This window comes from Buteo buteo, chromosome 23 (assembly GCF_964188355.1).
Source record: "Buteo buteo chromosome 23, bButBut1.hap1.1, whole genome shotgun sequence".
Classification (NCBI taxonomy): domain Eukaryota; kingdom Metazoa; phylum Chordata; class Aves; order Accipitriformes; family Accipitridae; genus Buteo; species Buteo buteo.
The window spans coordinates 3,988,011-4,004,819 of record NC_134193.1 but is presented as its reverse complement, the minus strand read 5'-3'; the positions used below and the strand labels follow the sequence as shown (position 1 = coordinate 4,004,819).

Below are 16,809 nucleotides of genomic sequence, written 5' to 3'. Positions count from 1 at the left end.
AGTGGCTTGATCCTGCTTACAGTCTTTGCTAAGAAATACCTGGCAGTTTGCAAACCTGAGCTTAGGTCAAGGATTTCAGAGGCAAGACAATGTATTAGGGGTAAACCAGGGAGATGAAGGTTACATACAACTGCTCTCCCCAGCCTTCAAGCAGCTGAACACGCTCTTGCACAGGCCAGAAAAGCCTTTATAAAAAAAAAAAAAAAAAAAAAGGTAGGTTAGATAACGCTCTTGACGGAAATCCAACTTCCTCCAAATGGACAAGTCCCTCGTTGCATCATTTCCTTCTCCCTAGAATAACTTCATCAAGATTTTGTTTCAAATACGTCCTTTCTAAACTGCTGAGCTGGTGCCAAGCATCCCTGCAAGAGAAGGAAGCAAACCTACTGGGAAAGTGGGCCAGCTTCCTCTGAAAGGCCAGGGAGGACACACTGGAGGCTGAAATGGCACCGATCCATGAGAGGAGGCCAGGATGCGCCATTGTCCAAACCTTGATGAAGAAGCTCCCCTTCCCCTCCCCACCCTCTTCCACTGCAAGATTGTGAAAGAGAAGTAACATTAGCACGATTAGCACAGAGGAGGAAAACAGCAGCTCACCCTGGTTTTGTAATCAGGGTATAAACTCTTGTCAGGTCCCAAAGCAAAGACAAATCCTTCACATATCTTCAGATGTTACCTCCGCTCCCTCTTTGCAGTGGAGAGCAATGGGAGACTGGAGCAGGATCTGCTCCAAACAGGGTTAAACATCTACCAAAAGCAAGCTTTGTGGCAGGCAGGGAAAGATGACCACCAGATCACAGGCTACAGAGCATCTCCTGCCCAGACATCTGCAAATGCCTCAGCACCTCTCCTTAAGGGCTGTGGCTGGTTTGTGGTGCCTTCTGCTCAGCCCTTTGGCTAGCACAGATTACCAGGAATAAATCCCTGCACTGCTGAATGCTCACAGCCATCCCCTTGGGAAAGAGAAAAGGGATCCTATTTGCCTGAAAAAGCTATCTTTGGCTATCCCAAGAAAGGACTTTTGACCCCCAAAATGAAGCCATTCTTGTCCACCTCAACTGCATATTGATTCCAGAGCACAACAATGAAAGACATCCGTGCCAACCATCCGGCTCTGCCTCCTGTTGCAACCCAGGATCCTGGTGGGAAAAAAGTATAAGGAAGAACTCCAGTACCGAGACCTGCACAATCAGAAATGAGCAACAGGCGGCAGACAGGGCTTTCCTCCTTCATCTCCACCCCAATGCTGCCAGGAGGAGGGAGAAGGGAAGATGAACATTGTGGCACGGCTTAGCCACAGCTTCCTGCTGACAAACCTCTGGGGGGAAGAAATAAAAAAAGACTCCAAGTGAAGAGGCATTAGCATTTGAGTGCAAGAGTGAAGGAAAGCCTCCAAGGATGTTGCACATGCACTACCCACCTGCACATCTCCTAACTGTTCTCCTTTGCAAAAAGCGGGCTACAAACACAGCTCAAGATTAAACTGAAAAAAGCAAATCCTCACCAAGAAAAAAATCACCAAATAAATCAGAATGAAATACAACTGGGATCCGTGGGAGATATGCATAAGGTGCCCACCAAGACCAAATCCTTGTAGCCCAAGAATTTACTGTGATGATCTCTCCTAGTCTGCAGGGATGATGACAGGATTCCTTGTAAAGTCTGGATCAGAGAGGGAGATAGAGGTGAAGCATGGCAATAAGTTCACCTTCCTGCAACCCATATTCCTGTTGGACAGAGAGCTTACCCATCACTCCGAAGGGACAGAAATCGGACACTGGCCCACAACATGCATTTTGATCGGCTTCATGCTCCTGAGTTCATGGAGAGCACTGTCCATACTTTGAAATGCAGCCTGCTTGCCTACAAGACGACTGCTAGGCACCTTCTGCTCAGCTTGTTGCCTCTGCAACAGAGGCATCCTTCACTGGCCCAGCAGAAAAGTGAATGCAAACCAACTACCATTCCCCCCTCCCTGTTTTTCCAGCTAAATGTTAACCCCCTCATTATCACAGGGCCAACAGGAACCCTCCCATTACAGGCTGGGATTAGCTTCATGGGATGGATCCCAGTCCTGGGAAGATACCCACGCAGAATCCATCGCTGGATGAGAAGGTGCTCTCAAGGATGAAGCTTTACTGACAAAGCAGGAGAAAGTCGTTGCACACAGAGATTTTCTGGCAGCCCCCCTCAGCAGGATGCTGCAGCACAACCACAGCTCAGCATCCAGAAAAGCAACAAGCCCTTGTGTTTCCTCTGTGCATTCCCATCCCTCACCACTATTCATGTTAATGATCCACATACTTTTTTTCTGTGGGTGCTACTTAAGGCAACAACCACCCACAAATGACTATAGGGAGAGAGGTATGGAGGTGAGGGGATTTTCCCCAGCCTTCACTGGCACTTGGAAAAACCATGTTCATACTAGAGTTCCCCAGTTACCCAAACTACCTTCCGATTCACACCTGAAAGTTTTGTGGGTTCACTCCCCACCCTGGGGACAAATCACACTCAGATCATCTCACCCACCCCAGCCCAAAAAAATAGATATTTAATAAGGCGATGACTAACCCTGAGAAATTCTCGTAGACAAACCGTCTCCAGGGATGTTTGTTACTCGAAGCGAGGTGGCCGTTTCCTCCCGAGGGCTCTGATCTACCAGCACGGAAGGCCCCCAAGAAAAGGGGTTCTCCAATTTCCTCCCCCGTTGGCAAAGTTGAACTCAGAGGTTTGGATCTTTGCTTTGAACTTCTATCAGACATGAAAATGCTTCGCCTTTTGAAGCCTACAAAGCTTCTGCCTGAGTGTACAATGGAAGAGGCAAAGTAGCCCTGTTTTAACTCAAGGGCGCGGAGCAGGACCTAGGCAGCAGCAAGGTCCCACTCATTTCCATCACCTTGACAGCACTATCAGCCTTGATGGTACAACCCAGCCAGCTGGATCCCAGGTCAGAAAAGCTCCTACCCATTTTGCTGGTTAACTCTCCACTTAACGCTTCATTTTTCCTGCTGGTGTGGAAATGCATCTCCCACGTCACGCCCCTTTGCAGCCAGGGCAAGTCAGAGCCACACGCCCCAGCGGCAGCCCCTGCCTTGTGCCCCACCGGCTGCGCAGACAGAAGCCTTTGTTCTCCAGAGCTGTCACTCGAGAGCAAGCTCAGCGTGGCAGCTCCGTCCTGGCAACGAGCACTTAAAGCACAAGGAACTTTCTCTATAACCTGGAGGTGACAAAGCTGCTTCCCATAACAGGGAGCGAGGGTCTGCCCAGGATGGGAAGGTCTCCACCAACTGCCATCATGCCCACCGGGGCAAGGAGGAGAGAAGGTTGGTTGGGGAACACCAGGGAAGGCGAAAAAATGGGAGAAAGAGAACAGGGGGAGACACTGAGGCAGGTATGCTGCCAAGTAGCAGGATGCAGGAGATAAGAGAGCTAGGGAGGAGGTAGAGGGCTCTCTGAGATAGGGGTGTTTACCAGGAGCTGCTGAGGTGTGATGGAGTTGTCTGTGTAAATGCAGAGTTTCTCCACGGTCAGGGGCATGGTTTCTCGCAGCTTGGAAGCAAGGAGCATGCAGACTGCTCCCAGAAGCTGCAAGTGATTTTTCCGCATGGGGACGGACGACAGGTAGCGATCCACGTAATTCATGGCCAAGGGGAAGACCTCTTCTTCACACTTCTGCTCCTCGCACACCTGACAAAACCCAATTACAAAAATAAAAAATAAAAGGAAGTTTTAATCAGCACAGGACTCCCCAGATCTTGCCTGTACCGCAGCTTCAAAGCTTCTGGTCATGATGGTGTTTCACACTTATCTGCAGGGCTTTGAAGATACCTCAGTGCTAAGGAGTAAATTAGCTACAGGCATTAAGCCTATGACTTCTGTGGGATTACACCAGGAACAAGTTTGACCAATGCCTTAAGACTTCATCTTCCTGTGGCAAGCTGCAGAACTTGTGCACTCTTTCTAACTACATGTAAGTTAAGACCAAAATTGCTTTATTTGGCCCCTTTTTTAATGTTCACTGTTGGGGATGTCTCTAGTCAGCCGTACAGCAAAGCTACCATTTTCTGCTCTGTGGGGACTAGGGACCTCTAGAGAAAATGAACAATTCCAGTGTATCTCCAGCTGGAGACCTAATAGGGGACGATCCACAGTCACTTCTGGCAATTCCACCTTAAGTGATCCAGAAAGACAAGAAGAATCAATGGCAGAGCCCAAATCAATGGTTGAGCCCGAAAGCCTTCGCCTCCCTAAGCCATACTTGTACCACAGCCACGAACAGAATCCAGGAGCTCTAAATTTCAGTCCTCTGCTCTTATCTCTCAACCAGTATCAAAACACTGCTCATATTTAACTTCCTTCTTTCAAGGCAACCATAAAAATATTGAGGTTTGTCCTCACACAGCAGCAACCACTGTTCTTCCAGCAGCGACTGCCTCCCCCTGCACAGACTGCCACAGCGCCGGGGACACCGACACGCACGGTCATGACAACAACTGCCCAGTGCCATCCACTTCTTGAGTGCCTTTAGGGCTTCACAGGAACAGGCTCCAAAGCAGCATTTATCTAACTACCCTTCTCAGTAAGGGAATTACAGAAACAGAACAATAATAGCGGGGGGGGAACCACCCAAACTTTAAAAAGCATCTTGTTCATTATTTCTTTTGACAGAAGCAGGCAACTTCTTGCAACAGTGGCTGGGGTGGAGAGCGGGCAGGCTCGATCCCAACGTCGTTTGTTCTTTGCTGAATCTGTTCTTTCTTTCTCTATTGAGACTGTTCACTCTGATCACCTCATGAAGAGGCCCATGAGATTTCCCCCACTGAACTGTATCCCGCAGAGAGCTGCATTCATTTTTAATTTAGGGAAGTAAATGGTAGCGATATTATTTCCCCCTTTAACCAGGCATTTTCAGCCCCATTCAGGAAACACAAGTCTCTAGCCTGCCGGGTGCACAGCTGAGCTCTCTGCCCAGAAGTTTTGGGGAGCAGTGGGTGAACAGAGGGTCCGATAGCAGCGTGGCAGCACACCACCGAGGTGGGGTGAGCACAGGCTGTGGGGTCGGGGTGGGGGGGTCTGCTTCTCCTGCATGGGGCAACCACATGTTCTAGCACAGCCAGCGCTCACAGAGATACTGCCCCACTGCAGACTGCCTTCCTCACCCGCCTCCAGACCCTCCATGTGCAGCCCCCTTCCTCCCCACCGGCATACCCTCCATACCGGAGACCCGACCTCCGGCACATGCCAAACCCTGGGATTTCAGGGCTTTCCCGTCCCCTGGATTGTCCCTTGCACCCCTGCACGAGGCGAACACACACACACACACACACACACACCCCCGACCAGAGAACACGGGTCGGGTGCTTCTGCCCTGGGCTTCCCCCCGCCGCCAGCTCTCTCCCGCCGGAGCAGGAGCGCGCACGTTTGCAAACGCGGACGGCGAGCGAGGAAAAGCGCCGGTGGCCGGGCGGGGAGCCGGAGCTGCGGCGGGAGAGGAGGCAGCGGGGAGTCCCGTACCTCCAACATCCAGAAGGCCAGCATCTTCCGCATGTAGGGCTTGATCTCCCGCTGCACGCACTGGAAGTAGGAGACGCGGGGGCTGTAACGCTCCTCCTGGCTCAGCAGGTTCTGCAGCACCCGCCGGTCCCCTAAGAGCTGCGGGTCGCGCCCGGCGCGGGGCACGCGGGGGACAGCTTCCACGCACAGCAGCTCCATGGGTGCGGGCAAAAGCGGGCAGGGCGAGCGGGCAGTGCGGGCAGCGCAGGCAGGCACCCCGCCGGCTCCGCTGCAGCCGCCGCGGGACGCCGGGAACTGGCTGCGCTCCTTAGGGGGCGGGGCCGCCGCCCACCCCGGGGCGACCCGCCAAGCCCGGGCGGCCGAGGGGCGGGGCCAACGCCGCCTCCCGCCAATCCGCGGGCCGACCGGCTGTAACGCGCCGAAACGGGGCGGTGGCCACGCCTCCTCCCCGCGGGGCGGGGCGAAAGGCGCGCCGGCGGGCTGACAGCACGTGGGGCGGCCGCGGGGTTCTGCTGCCATGTTGGGGGGGGACCGGGACACAAGGCGCGGGGGGGGGGGGGGGGGGCAGCCGGGGTCGGCCGCCCCCGGGACTTGCCCCATCCCTCCGCTGCGGCACCAGCGGCCGCACATTTCCCCCGGCCCCCCCTTTGTTTCCAGGGGCCGCTCTCCGGTGCCCAGGCGGTGTCGAGCTCTCTGCAGGCCATGCAGGCTGCAGAGGGACAGTCCTGGGGTTTGCCGGGAGGCTTCTGTCAACCCAGTTTACAAATGTCTAAGAGTAATTTTTTCAGTATGTAGTCCTATACCTTTTTTTTTTTTTCCTGTGTGTGTCTGACCGAAGTCCTTCAAGGCTATGAAAATAATCAGCTGTGTACATACTTGGAGCCAGTCCATACTGAGCCTGCTGTCTTCCAAAAATTACCCTCATGTTACTACTGGTGCAGCTCCGTGGGAGATAGCAACCTCAGTGTCTGCTGAGATAAGGGTTTGTCAGGCTTGGCTGGTTTTTCAGAATAATTAACAATTGTTTGGCAATAATTGTACACTGAATAGCTACTTACTCTAGGAATTTCAAAGGCTTTTGAATAAGTTTGCACTGTGACTTAACACAGCATAGGATTTGCTCCGCACTGGTACCTGAGTCTGCTCCTAGTCGACCCAGCAGTAATTGCTTTCTGGTATGGGAAGTTGCAGACAACGGGCTGTAATTCTGGCCACGTTGCTCTCTGATGTTTGTCACTGGCTACAAAAACTGCAGTGTCTTGACTTTGCTAGTGCCAATGGGAAGGGTCAGGCAACAATATAAAATGTACAACAGATTCTCTAACTGGAAGGGAGAACGGATTGCCTTCAAGCTCGCAAATTAAAAGCTCCTCACTGAGCGGAGAGAATTAGCTCAGGAGGTCCATTTTTAATGAAAGTTCCCAATACCAGTCGTGAAGCCTGAGTGCGATGATCTGCATGTATAAGCCTCTTTGCCACTGAGATGGTTGCCGCAATGTGGCATTTGCAGCAGCAGTTGGAACCGAATGATTATAATCACAAATGTAAGAGGTGGGAAATACATTCCAGCCCACCAGCATCTCTTGCTCTGCTAGATTTTATCAGCCAATTCTGACTGCCTTACCCTCTGAAATGAAGCACCTCAGCAGTACGCACTCCTGTAACACTTCATTGCACAGGGCAGTATATGCCACTTTACAGTGCAGTATTGCTGGGCTGAGAGCATGATACAGAGAATCGGATGGAGACAAGCCCAAATTCAACTCACAGCAGTAATCCATACTTGCAGACCTAGAGAGAAAGCTGCTCCTGTTCAGAAGGGAACGCAGCAATGGGATGTGTAGAAATCAAGGACTTTTGGGATGTGATTTCATACAAAGGGAACTCAGCTGGAACACCTGTGACCAGTTCTGCAGGAGTATTCCTCAATATACACACTTGTATGTATTTTTGGGCTAAGGAACAAAGAACCAAAGGAGTAGAACGATTTGCTACAATAGCTACTCCCCCCCCCGCCCAAGTCACTTATATGTGTGGCATTTTGACACATTTAGTACTTTTTTTGTATTTTCAGTCATCTAAAAAGAGTCTTTTAATGAAGAACAAACATACGAAGTTAATAAGCGTAAGTAAAACAAGACTGAATTCTTTGTTCTCCCTGGTCAGGATGGTTTTTTTTGTTGTTGAAAATGAAAAACATCTTTTTGATCAGAGGTTTAGAGGTTCAAAATACTACTCATGACAGTGAACACAAAGGTCACATACATAACACATTTCATGTACTGGAATCCCATTTCTACACTTGTACAGATGGCTTTTATTTTCTGCAAGGTATATGATACATTGCAAATTTTTAATGATGCCATCAGTGTTGATTTGTTGTGCCGAATGCCCTGAGAACACCATACAGCACAGTGATGCGGAACCAGAGAAAAGAAAGGGGGAGAAAATTAGATCAATCCCATCCCTGCCTTAAAATGAAAAAGAAGAATTTTTGTAGGTGAGATGAGATTCCCAAATCCCTTTCCCAACTAACTTTCTTTCACCTTACAAATAAATCTTCCAGTGGTTTGGGCAAGAAATATTTGAAGAATCTATGGGAGAGATTTCTGTGGACCAGTCAGCTGGTTTTAATCCGGGATGACCCCCCCTGCTCCACTCCCCCACTCTTTCATTGTGAGCAGCATCCCCCATTTGTGCAGGGGAAGAGAAGGGCCTCATGTCCCACATTTTTAGTAAAAATAGACAGCAGCTATTTTCTTTAGTCAGGCAAAGGGAAACCACAGCACTGGGTTCTTGGTCCTTCTGGTTTCTGGGCTGTGCCTTTTGAAATTGAAAGTTTCAGGCCCTTTCCCAGACTTCATGGTCTTTCTCCTGTTTCCCAGTGTCTGCACGGTGGTTCTGACACAGCCTGTTCGGCTAGAGCTGGGCTCGGTGGCAACCGTGGGCCATAGGACACGCAGGGGGAAAATGAAGCCTGTTGCATAAGAAAGTGTTCCTTCCAGATGATGACTTGGCAAAACTGATGCCTCTGCAAGCCACATTATCAGGCTAGAATGGCAAATTACAGACTGCAGGCGTCCTAAAAAGCCTATTGTGTGGGTGTGCGGAGGGAAAAGAGAAAATTCCAGGAAAACCAAATTTTGGTCACTGTTGGCCATAGATAGTCAGCTTCCTGGCTTTGGCAAGAGAGAGCACAGCAATATTAAAAAAGGAAATTCCTTCAGAGTAAAAATTAAAAAACCTGATGGCCTCCAGACTTCCAGGATCTCGAACCAGCAATGTTATTCTTTGCTGAATCATAAAGGGGGCTCATTTTTTTGGTATGTTGATGATGAATTAAAAAGAGTGACCAGCAGCTGGAGCTTTTAAAGGGGCAATGCAGATGCAGGTCTGATTGCAATGGGCAGCTGGTGTCACATGTGGGCTTGGATCAAAGCTAAAGCCATTTATTAGGGTGGCCATTCAACAGGGGCATGTCCATAAGCTCTTCTCTGTGGAAAGTTTTTATCTATGTCATTTTGCATCAGCAGTGGGCCTGGCCCCAAAGGCTGTCAAACATGATCAGTACCTTTTCTACACTGGTTTCTATGTCTTATATTTTGTATCTACCTTCTGTCCAGTTTTGTTTGATCTACCAAGAGCTAAGCCATCTTATTCCTTGGTCATACTGTAACTACAGTGTCATCAGTGACATCAAAATGAAACTGCTTAACATACACGAAGGACTTGAAAACCAAATCCAATGAGCAAATAACTATATAATTTGCTATAGGAAATCCCCAAAATAAAATGAAAAACAGGTACCATTTTGTGCATGTGTGAGAAAGAGCAAAGACAGTATTTCACACTTTCTGGTTTGAGAATTTCAAAGCACTTCAAACATCCTAATCCGTTATATTTCACATCCAGTTTTCCCTAAAGCAGAGATATTGCAACTATTCCCAGCAGGAAAAGACAAGGCCTCTGGCACGCAAGGGCTAGCAAAGCACACCGTGGCAGTTTGGTGTCACAGCCTGTGCTTGCCAGAAGTCACTGCTGCTTTAGAAGGAGATGGCCCAGTTTAAGGTCCACCATATACACGTAAAACTGTGGATAAAGATAGACCAGTACTAGCAGGTCAGGCCATGGGGTCCACAGCTTTATCTGCTGACACAGCAGCAGCAGGGCAGATTGCTGCAGGGACGCAGCACGTCGGCCCATCGCAGATGTTGGCTCTAGTGCACATGAATCAGAGCCTGCAGGCACAGGGAGCTGAGGCATCTTCCCCACTCATTCAGCCATTCCCTGGTCCAGTGGGCAGGAGAGCTGAGGATTTCCTGGTCTCGGTCCCATGCTTAAACACAAGACTGCCGTCTCCCCCCCCCCCCCCCCCCCCGTAGCTGGCTCTCTCTCCTTTCTCATATCTTATTCATTCTTAACTTAGAAAAAATGCTTTCACTGAAGTGAAGGGAAGTTTGGTTGAGTACAAGTTTAACATTTGACCCAGGGGATGTGTTTCCTAATATCTTTCCCATTACTGGCAACCAATGCATTCCCTTTCCTCTGACTTGGTCAGACTTTTGAGTACAGCTAATTAGTTTGGAGTGATATCATCTGAAAACTGAATCTCAGCAATGCTTAGATATACCCAGTAATGATATACATGAAAATTCTGAAGAAGAAAGCTTGCTGCTTCAAAGGTCAAAATACAGCTTTTTCATTGACTTAAATACCCTTATTAGAGCAGCTTTTGGTACAGTTTGGACCAATTGTCTATTTAAACAAAAATAATAGCCTGACTGTTGATACTGTTTGCGTTTACGCTAGATCCCTCACATCTGCATTTGAGCATGCCTGATCCTGGGACATATATCAATTTAATAATACGAGTTCCTTAACCAGGATTATTAAAGGAGAGAAACAGTTGGATGCAGGGAAGCCCTTTGCTTAGGTGGCTTCCAGAACAGAACAAGTGATTGGAACAAGGTATGAATGGATGAAAAGAGACGCATTTGTAAACATGCGCTTAGCAAGGAATTCACTACGTCTTTTGGCAAATCATTTAGGAGAAAATTTCCAAAGTGGCTATGGCTTTGGAGTGTCTCCATTTCGGAGCAGCTGGGCCAGATTCGACTCCAGTGGAACCAGCCCACTTTGCCTCAGCTAACAGTTTAGGCCAGCAGAGATTTAAATGTAGTTTCACCTGACTTTTTATGAAAATCATTAGAACAGGTTTGTCTTCATCTGTCATTTGGCAGCTGTTTTCTGCCTTAGTTCCCTTTTCCTAACGAAATCTAAAATTAAGTCACATTTTCATTGACTCAAACTCATACCATAGTGAGCCATCCCCAGGTGAATGTTCAGTTTTGCTCCCAAATCAGGCATTTTAGAAACCAGCCAAATTCAGCTGGTAAAGAAAGAAAGAAAGACCATAGAAAAAAATGCAAAGCTGAAACCAATCAATTTCAGAAAGCAAACTGGGCTTGGAAAGCCCCCAGTTGTGATATATTTAGTTCATTTCAGGGGATTATCTGTGGTCGCCAATTATGCAAATTGTTAAAAAATACTGCCCTGAAATTTTACATATAAAATAGATTTTTTTACAACACCCTTCCCTTGTCCATCCTTCCTGCCTTTTCCTGCCCTGAATTGATCTTGTTGCCTACGTCTTGTACACCCTATTCAGTAGATGAGATGCGTTTGGGTTTTTCTAAGAATTTTTGGTTGCACGGTATTTTTCATTTGATGTGGCAAGCCCGGTGCCTAGCACCTCTTTGCCAACGCAAACTGCCAGTCAGCGAGTCAGCGCCAGCTCAAGACTTCTCAGCAGTGTAGGCAGAAAAGGAATTAGCCACGGTCGTACTGGAGAAAGGATCAGTCCTGCCTGGTGAAGTGATGAGGAAGGGCGTACTGGCCCAGCTGCAACAGGGGCAGGGAGAAAGGAAAATCCTTGAAAGCTGGGCTTGGTGCTCCTGCTGCAAGAAGTTGAGTCTGCTATGGGATGAGCCTCAAGCCCGCGTCCCAGCTGTTCACTGCACAGTAGCACCCAGTCATGTTTTCCAGGACCTCACAAAGCAAAGCAGGCAGCAAAATCATGGCAGTAGGGCTGGAGCCAGCCAGCACTCCTGAGGCAGTGGGGAGTGATAGACTGAGCACTGGACTGGCAGGCAGGATGGCTAGATTTTAATCTTGGCTTGGCCAGGTGGTAAACGGGGATGGAGACTGGGCAGGTTTCTGCCCAAGTCTGAATTAGGAGGATTGTTCTCTTTACAGGGGCAGAGGGGATCATGTCAGGACAGGATGGAAGGTGGGCTCGGAGCGCGTGTGCTACCCTGTTGAGCTCTGGGGTGCCAGTGATGGGCAGGCAGGAATCTCATCAGATCAGTTGAGTCTGTGCTAGATTTGGTTCCTTGGAGGGAGGGAGGACTACATTGTGCGCATGTGAGTGTTTTGGGGGGTAGAAAGAAAGCGATTGATACCCCACTGACTTCCCCCACTTGTGGTGCACCTGGCTTGCTGTTACCTTCCAGCACAGGCTGAGTATACGCTACAAGGGCTTTGAACTAGCGGCAGACCTTGCAGGCGAGAAGCCTTTACCATGAGCTTGCTGGCTGCACTCGGTTCACCCTTGGTGTAACTGAAAGGAAACATCTTGTACCAACGCCACATCAGCCAAAATATGCCTACGCAGCCAGTGAGCGCCAAGCTGAGCCACTCTCACGTCCAGCACAGCAGCTGTGTCTGTGCATGGCAGACCCTCCACTGACACCCCAGGGACCATCCCAAAGCCCACCATCTTTGCTGCCAACCTGGCTTTACCACATTAAGCCAATGCACGCGTAGCATGTGTGTCCTCCCCCACCTAGGCAGTGAAGAAGTATGCTCATCCTTCCAGTTCAAACTGCAAAGCCAAAGAAGGAAAATTTTAAGGACCTATAAACCACAGTGATTAAGTACAGGCGAAGAGGAATGTCACAGCCCTGTGTTAATAAACGGAAATAAAATACAATCCACACAACAGCATAGCTGTCATTCAGATAACCTGCAGCTTTGAAGACAAGTCTCCTTCTCCAAGTATTAGATTCCCAGAACACCTTTCCCTGAAGGCACAAATGTCACTGTATTTCTTGTGATTGTCACAGCCAGGTACCTCTGTATATCCCAACAGATGTACAGAGATCAAATTCACCGAGATGCTAGTATCCATAATAAAATACGGGTGCATTTCTCCCAGCAGTTCTGGTAGTTGTATATTATCTACATATGCTTCTGCATTCATGTCATCAATAATTACTGACATTAACAACATGCTAATGAGATACACTCTGAACGCATACACATCACTGGGCAAGCAGTATTCCCACTGTATTTAGGCAGATCTTTGGTGGAGTGATTGCAGCAGTCACCTGATATGTTTGTTAACCATTTCTTCCAACACTAACGTGCTGCTTTGCATTTGCTCTGAGCCTTATGGCATAGGAGCTGCTGCTCCTGCCTGTCCACTCTGTCCTCTCCTAGCATTACAGCAGTGAAGATGCCTTCTGAAATACCATAAGCTGAAATCAGTAGTGGTTTATATGGCTGGCTGAGTTAGAAAGAACGGTGTTGTGTCCTATTCAACTATTCCTACTAGAGAGTCAGGCTTCAGCCACCCCAACTAGACCTGATGCCAAAAGCAAATCCACAGTTTACGTTCCTGCCTTGTACATGTGAGCAGAAATACTGTCCTTCTCACTTCACTACAAGAGCCTGAGCAGAAGGGAATCAGGTCTACTGCAGTGCAACACCAGAGTCAGCCTCCTACCAGGATATTGTCTGTAGCAATTAAAATATGAACTTCCTTCCCACTGCAAACTGACAAACAAAGAGGTTCCTGCAATCAGGCATGAGTGCTTCTGAATTTATTTTTGTAGCTCTTCAGCATTATTTATAAGGTGAGCCGGCAGACCATGTCCCCAAAACAAGTGTTAACGTCTGGACAGTGAACAGCCTGCTGCGAGTGTTAGGGGCTTGGCCAGACAGCTTTCAGGGTGGAGAAGCTGAAATCCAGCTGGATATGCTCTACTCTGGGTAGCTGCTGACACGGGGATGAATCCATGTTATCTGGTCCACACTGAAGAACCCTCTGTTGCTCCCAGTATTTTGAAGTGGCACAACATAAGCTGCTGGGGAAGGAGAAAAGATGAGGGGATGGCAGTGCTTAGCAGACCTGCAGAGGAATGCAGGAACATCCTTGCTTACCAATGAGGAAACTGGGGTACGGGGCACTGAAATGACTTGCTCATTGCTCCCCAGCAGATGAGTGCCAGGCCTAGACAGGGAACCTGCAACTTCCAAGTCCCGGCGTGGTGCTCTGTCTGCCTAAGCCCCACCACAATCGAAGAGGTCGCGTGCACAACATCAGCATCATGTCCTGCTCAGGCATGCTCTGGTGTGCTTGGTGCTGGTGATGCAGCTCTCTCCCCCAGGCACTGATCCGTATGGCACTCACGCATACTTTCTACTGTTCTGCAATGTTGGGCTGTAAAGATGCTGAGCAGTCACTCCTCCCTGGGTGATTCTCCATAGCCCAGCAAACAAGGGGACCTTGCAACTGTTGTTAGCTCTTCTTCGCCTCTTTGGTGGGGGAGACTCCCTGCTGTACAGACACCTTGCCAGTCCTTGTCCAGGCTCAGGGCAATAAGCACAGAACTGCTAAACAGCCCCATCAGAGCCACTGATTATCTGCACAGCTTGGGTCAGGCAGTAAGGAGTGCAGGGCATGCCAAGCCTACTAGGAACTGTCATTGCCATAAAAACATCCCCTCCTTCCTTATGTATTTGAGCCAAAGCTTCTTGCAAGCAGCTGAAGGATGCTGGCCCAGCAGCTTTAGAAGCAGCTGGAGATGCTGGAATTAGAGATGCTGGTTTGGACCTATAAGATGTTACACAGCCAGGTAAATGGCTGTCACAGGGGCACTGCAGGGATTATTGAGCAGTGCCAGGGGATAGGACCTCTCTGGGAAGCCATGGTCCTTGCCTCCTGAAAGCCTGTGAGGGAATCGGGAGCATGTGACAGATGAACAGACGAGGAACATGGGGACAAGGACACATGGGTCATCACGGCCCAGCAGGTGCAGCGGTGTTAGCTTTGCTGTTCCTTGACCTGGAATGCCCCTGCCTTTGTTCTGCAAGCGTGACTTTGGAACAGAAATCTCTGGAGTCTCTCCTTTGGCTTTTCCTTCTGTGTTTTGGACCAGTCTGGTCCCCTGGCCAGGCTGAAATTGTTAATGTGACCCTAGGGAGAAGAAAAGGAGAGATACACCTCTATCACCCAGTGCACCAGGGCAAGCAGGGGAGAACTGAATGTGTGGAGAGCTGCAAACAGCAAGTGGAGGAAGCATGCAGAGAACTGGGCAAAGCAAAGAAGATGAACTGCATTGCTCTGCTCATTCTGTGACAAATATGTGAGGCTCAGCTGGCAAGGCGACAGGAGGAGACGGCTGCTCAGATTCAGCCAGGGAACTTTCATTTCCCAGGCTGAGCTCTGAGTGGTGTACATGATGGAAAGTAGAGTGAGTTGTTTCTCCTCCCACCTGAGCTCCAGGGGCTTCTTGCATTCAGAAAAGGCAAACATCAAATTGGCATGAGATTGACTTCTCAGCCCAGGCAGAGACAGAAACTGGGAAGATGCATGCATACTTAGAGAGTCAGAAAGAAGAAGAAAAGGGAGGATAAGGAGAGAAAAATAAAAGCTAGATCAAGGGCTCAATTTTCAAAGGCACTCAACAGCAGGCAAATCTTTTTGTTCTCAAGGTGGTGGAAGAGGCAGGATCTGGATTATTCTCAGCGAAAGCTGAGCTTTTTTAGAAACCTGCTCACTCCCCTTCCATGCCTGTGATGAAGATTTCACAGAGATGAGATCTGTTTGATTTAAAGGTATAATCCTGTGGTCATGGATGTAATACACAGGTCTGGGTGTCTGAACAGAGGCTGCAAGAGACTCACTGCCCCCCTTAAAGCAGCCATGTGGGAATGCATGCCAAGCCCCATGTGCTCTGAAGTGACTTGGCCATCGTCTTCTGAAGGACCTGGCCTCTCGGTTACAGGCTGCACTGTATGAGCACCGCTGTCTTGCCCTGTTTGGCAGCTGACAGGCCTTGTAGTACAAAACGTGAGTGTAAAAACACAGGGACTGGCCAAGTCAGCCTTTCAATAATGGTCTGAAAACTCAGGAGAGAGTCAAACACACAGCACAGCAGCTAACTCCTGGGAAACAGTGACTGATGACTTCAGCTCCTATCTTGACCTCATCGAGTTTGGGGAGTACAGTCAGTTCGCAGCTGCCTCCAAGAGTTACCAAAAGATTCCAGGTCAGCTGGGATCTTGCCTTTTCCTTGCCAGAAAAGAACAAACCCTTAATAGCTACAGAGGAAGAAAGAACAGGAGGCCCTAGAGGGATGTAAATAAGTTGGAGGTGATGGGAGATGACAGTTAGACCTCAGTACTACTTAAATCTCTTGTATGCCCTGTAATTCAATGGCCTTAGCCAAGGAAACCGGAGTTATCCCTTGTCCTGTGAGTCCCTCTGCAGAAACACCTAGTGAAAGAGGACTCGCCTCCCTGCCTGATGTTGGGGTTGCACCGAGGCATGAGACAAGAGAAGGCAAGACCCTCCTTCAGCACCCAATTGGGAAGAATGTTTCCTCCACACTGGCTGTGCCCAGCACATAGACAAGCAATAAGGAGACCCTGGCAGTCTCCCCCAGCCCCTGCCACCGCTGCCCTGCCGAGGCCTAAGGTCCCCCCATGAAATCCGTTGGCTTGCCTGGAGCTGCGGAAGGGCATCAATGCATCACTTGCTATTTTGCACGGAGCCCCTTTCCTGTGGTCACGCTCCAGGGCAGAAGAGTTGTATGCACATTTGCCGTTACCACTTGGCTGCCTGGTTCAAGATGCAGCTGTTTGGTCACTCGGGGGAATCAGTCGGTCCCCTCCCAAGCATGCAGGGTCAGCAGGAGCTCCCTCATACCCAGGCAAGGATTAGGCAATATATTACTGCATCAAGCACAGCTGAATACGGAAGGGCTTAATTTTTTAACAAAAGCTGTGACCAGCTTCAGTGGAGCCAGCAGCAGATTCTACTTGGAAAAAAAAACCCCAAAACAACAAACCAAAAAACACAACCCTTTCTGCTGGTAACTGTAGTGAAAGGAATGAGATCTGGGTCTTCTTAGCAAACTGCTGGGCCTGGGAGTGCTTGAAAGGTTTCCTAGAGACAACAGTGCAGTGCATGGAAATGTTTTCCATTTGCAACTGCACTCCTACCTCGTT

General features: G+C 49.1%; 1 protein-coding gene across 3 annotated transcripts in view; it reads right to left on the bottom strand.

Moving 5' to 3' along the window:
* CCND3 (cyclin D3) overlaps positions 1 to 16,809 on the bottom strand; it is a 48,173-nt gene that overhangs the window by 10,452 nt on the left and 20,912 nt on the right. For 2 of the 3 annotated variants that reach the window (XM_075056108.1, XM_075056109.1), the window contains exon 2: positions 3,472 to 3,687. In XM_075056108.1, the coding sequence (XP_074912209.1) occupies positions 3,472 to 3,687 (216 nt within the window). Of the gene's footprint in view, positions 1 to 3,471; positions 3,688 to 5,514; positions 5,787 to 16,809 lie in introns of those variants that run through there. The other variant, XM_075056106.1, reaches the window with a different exon arrangement.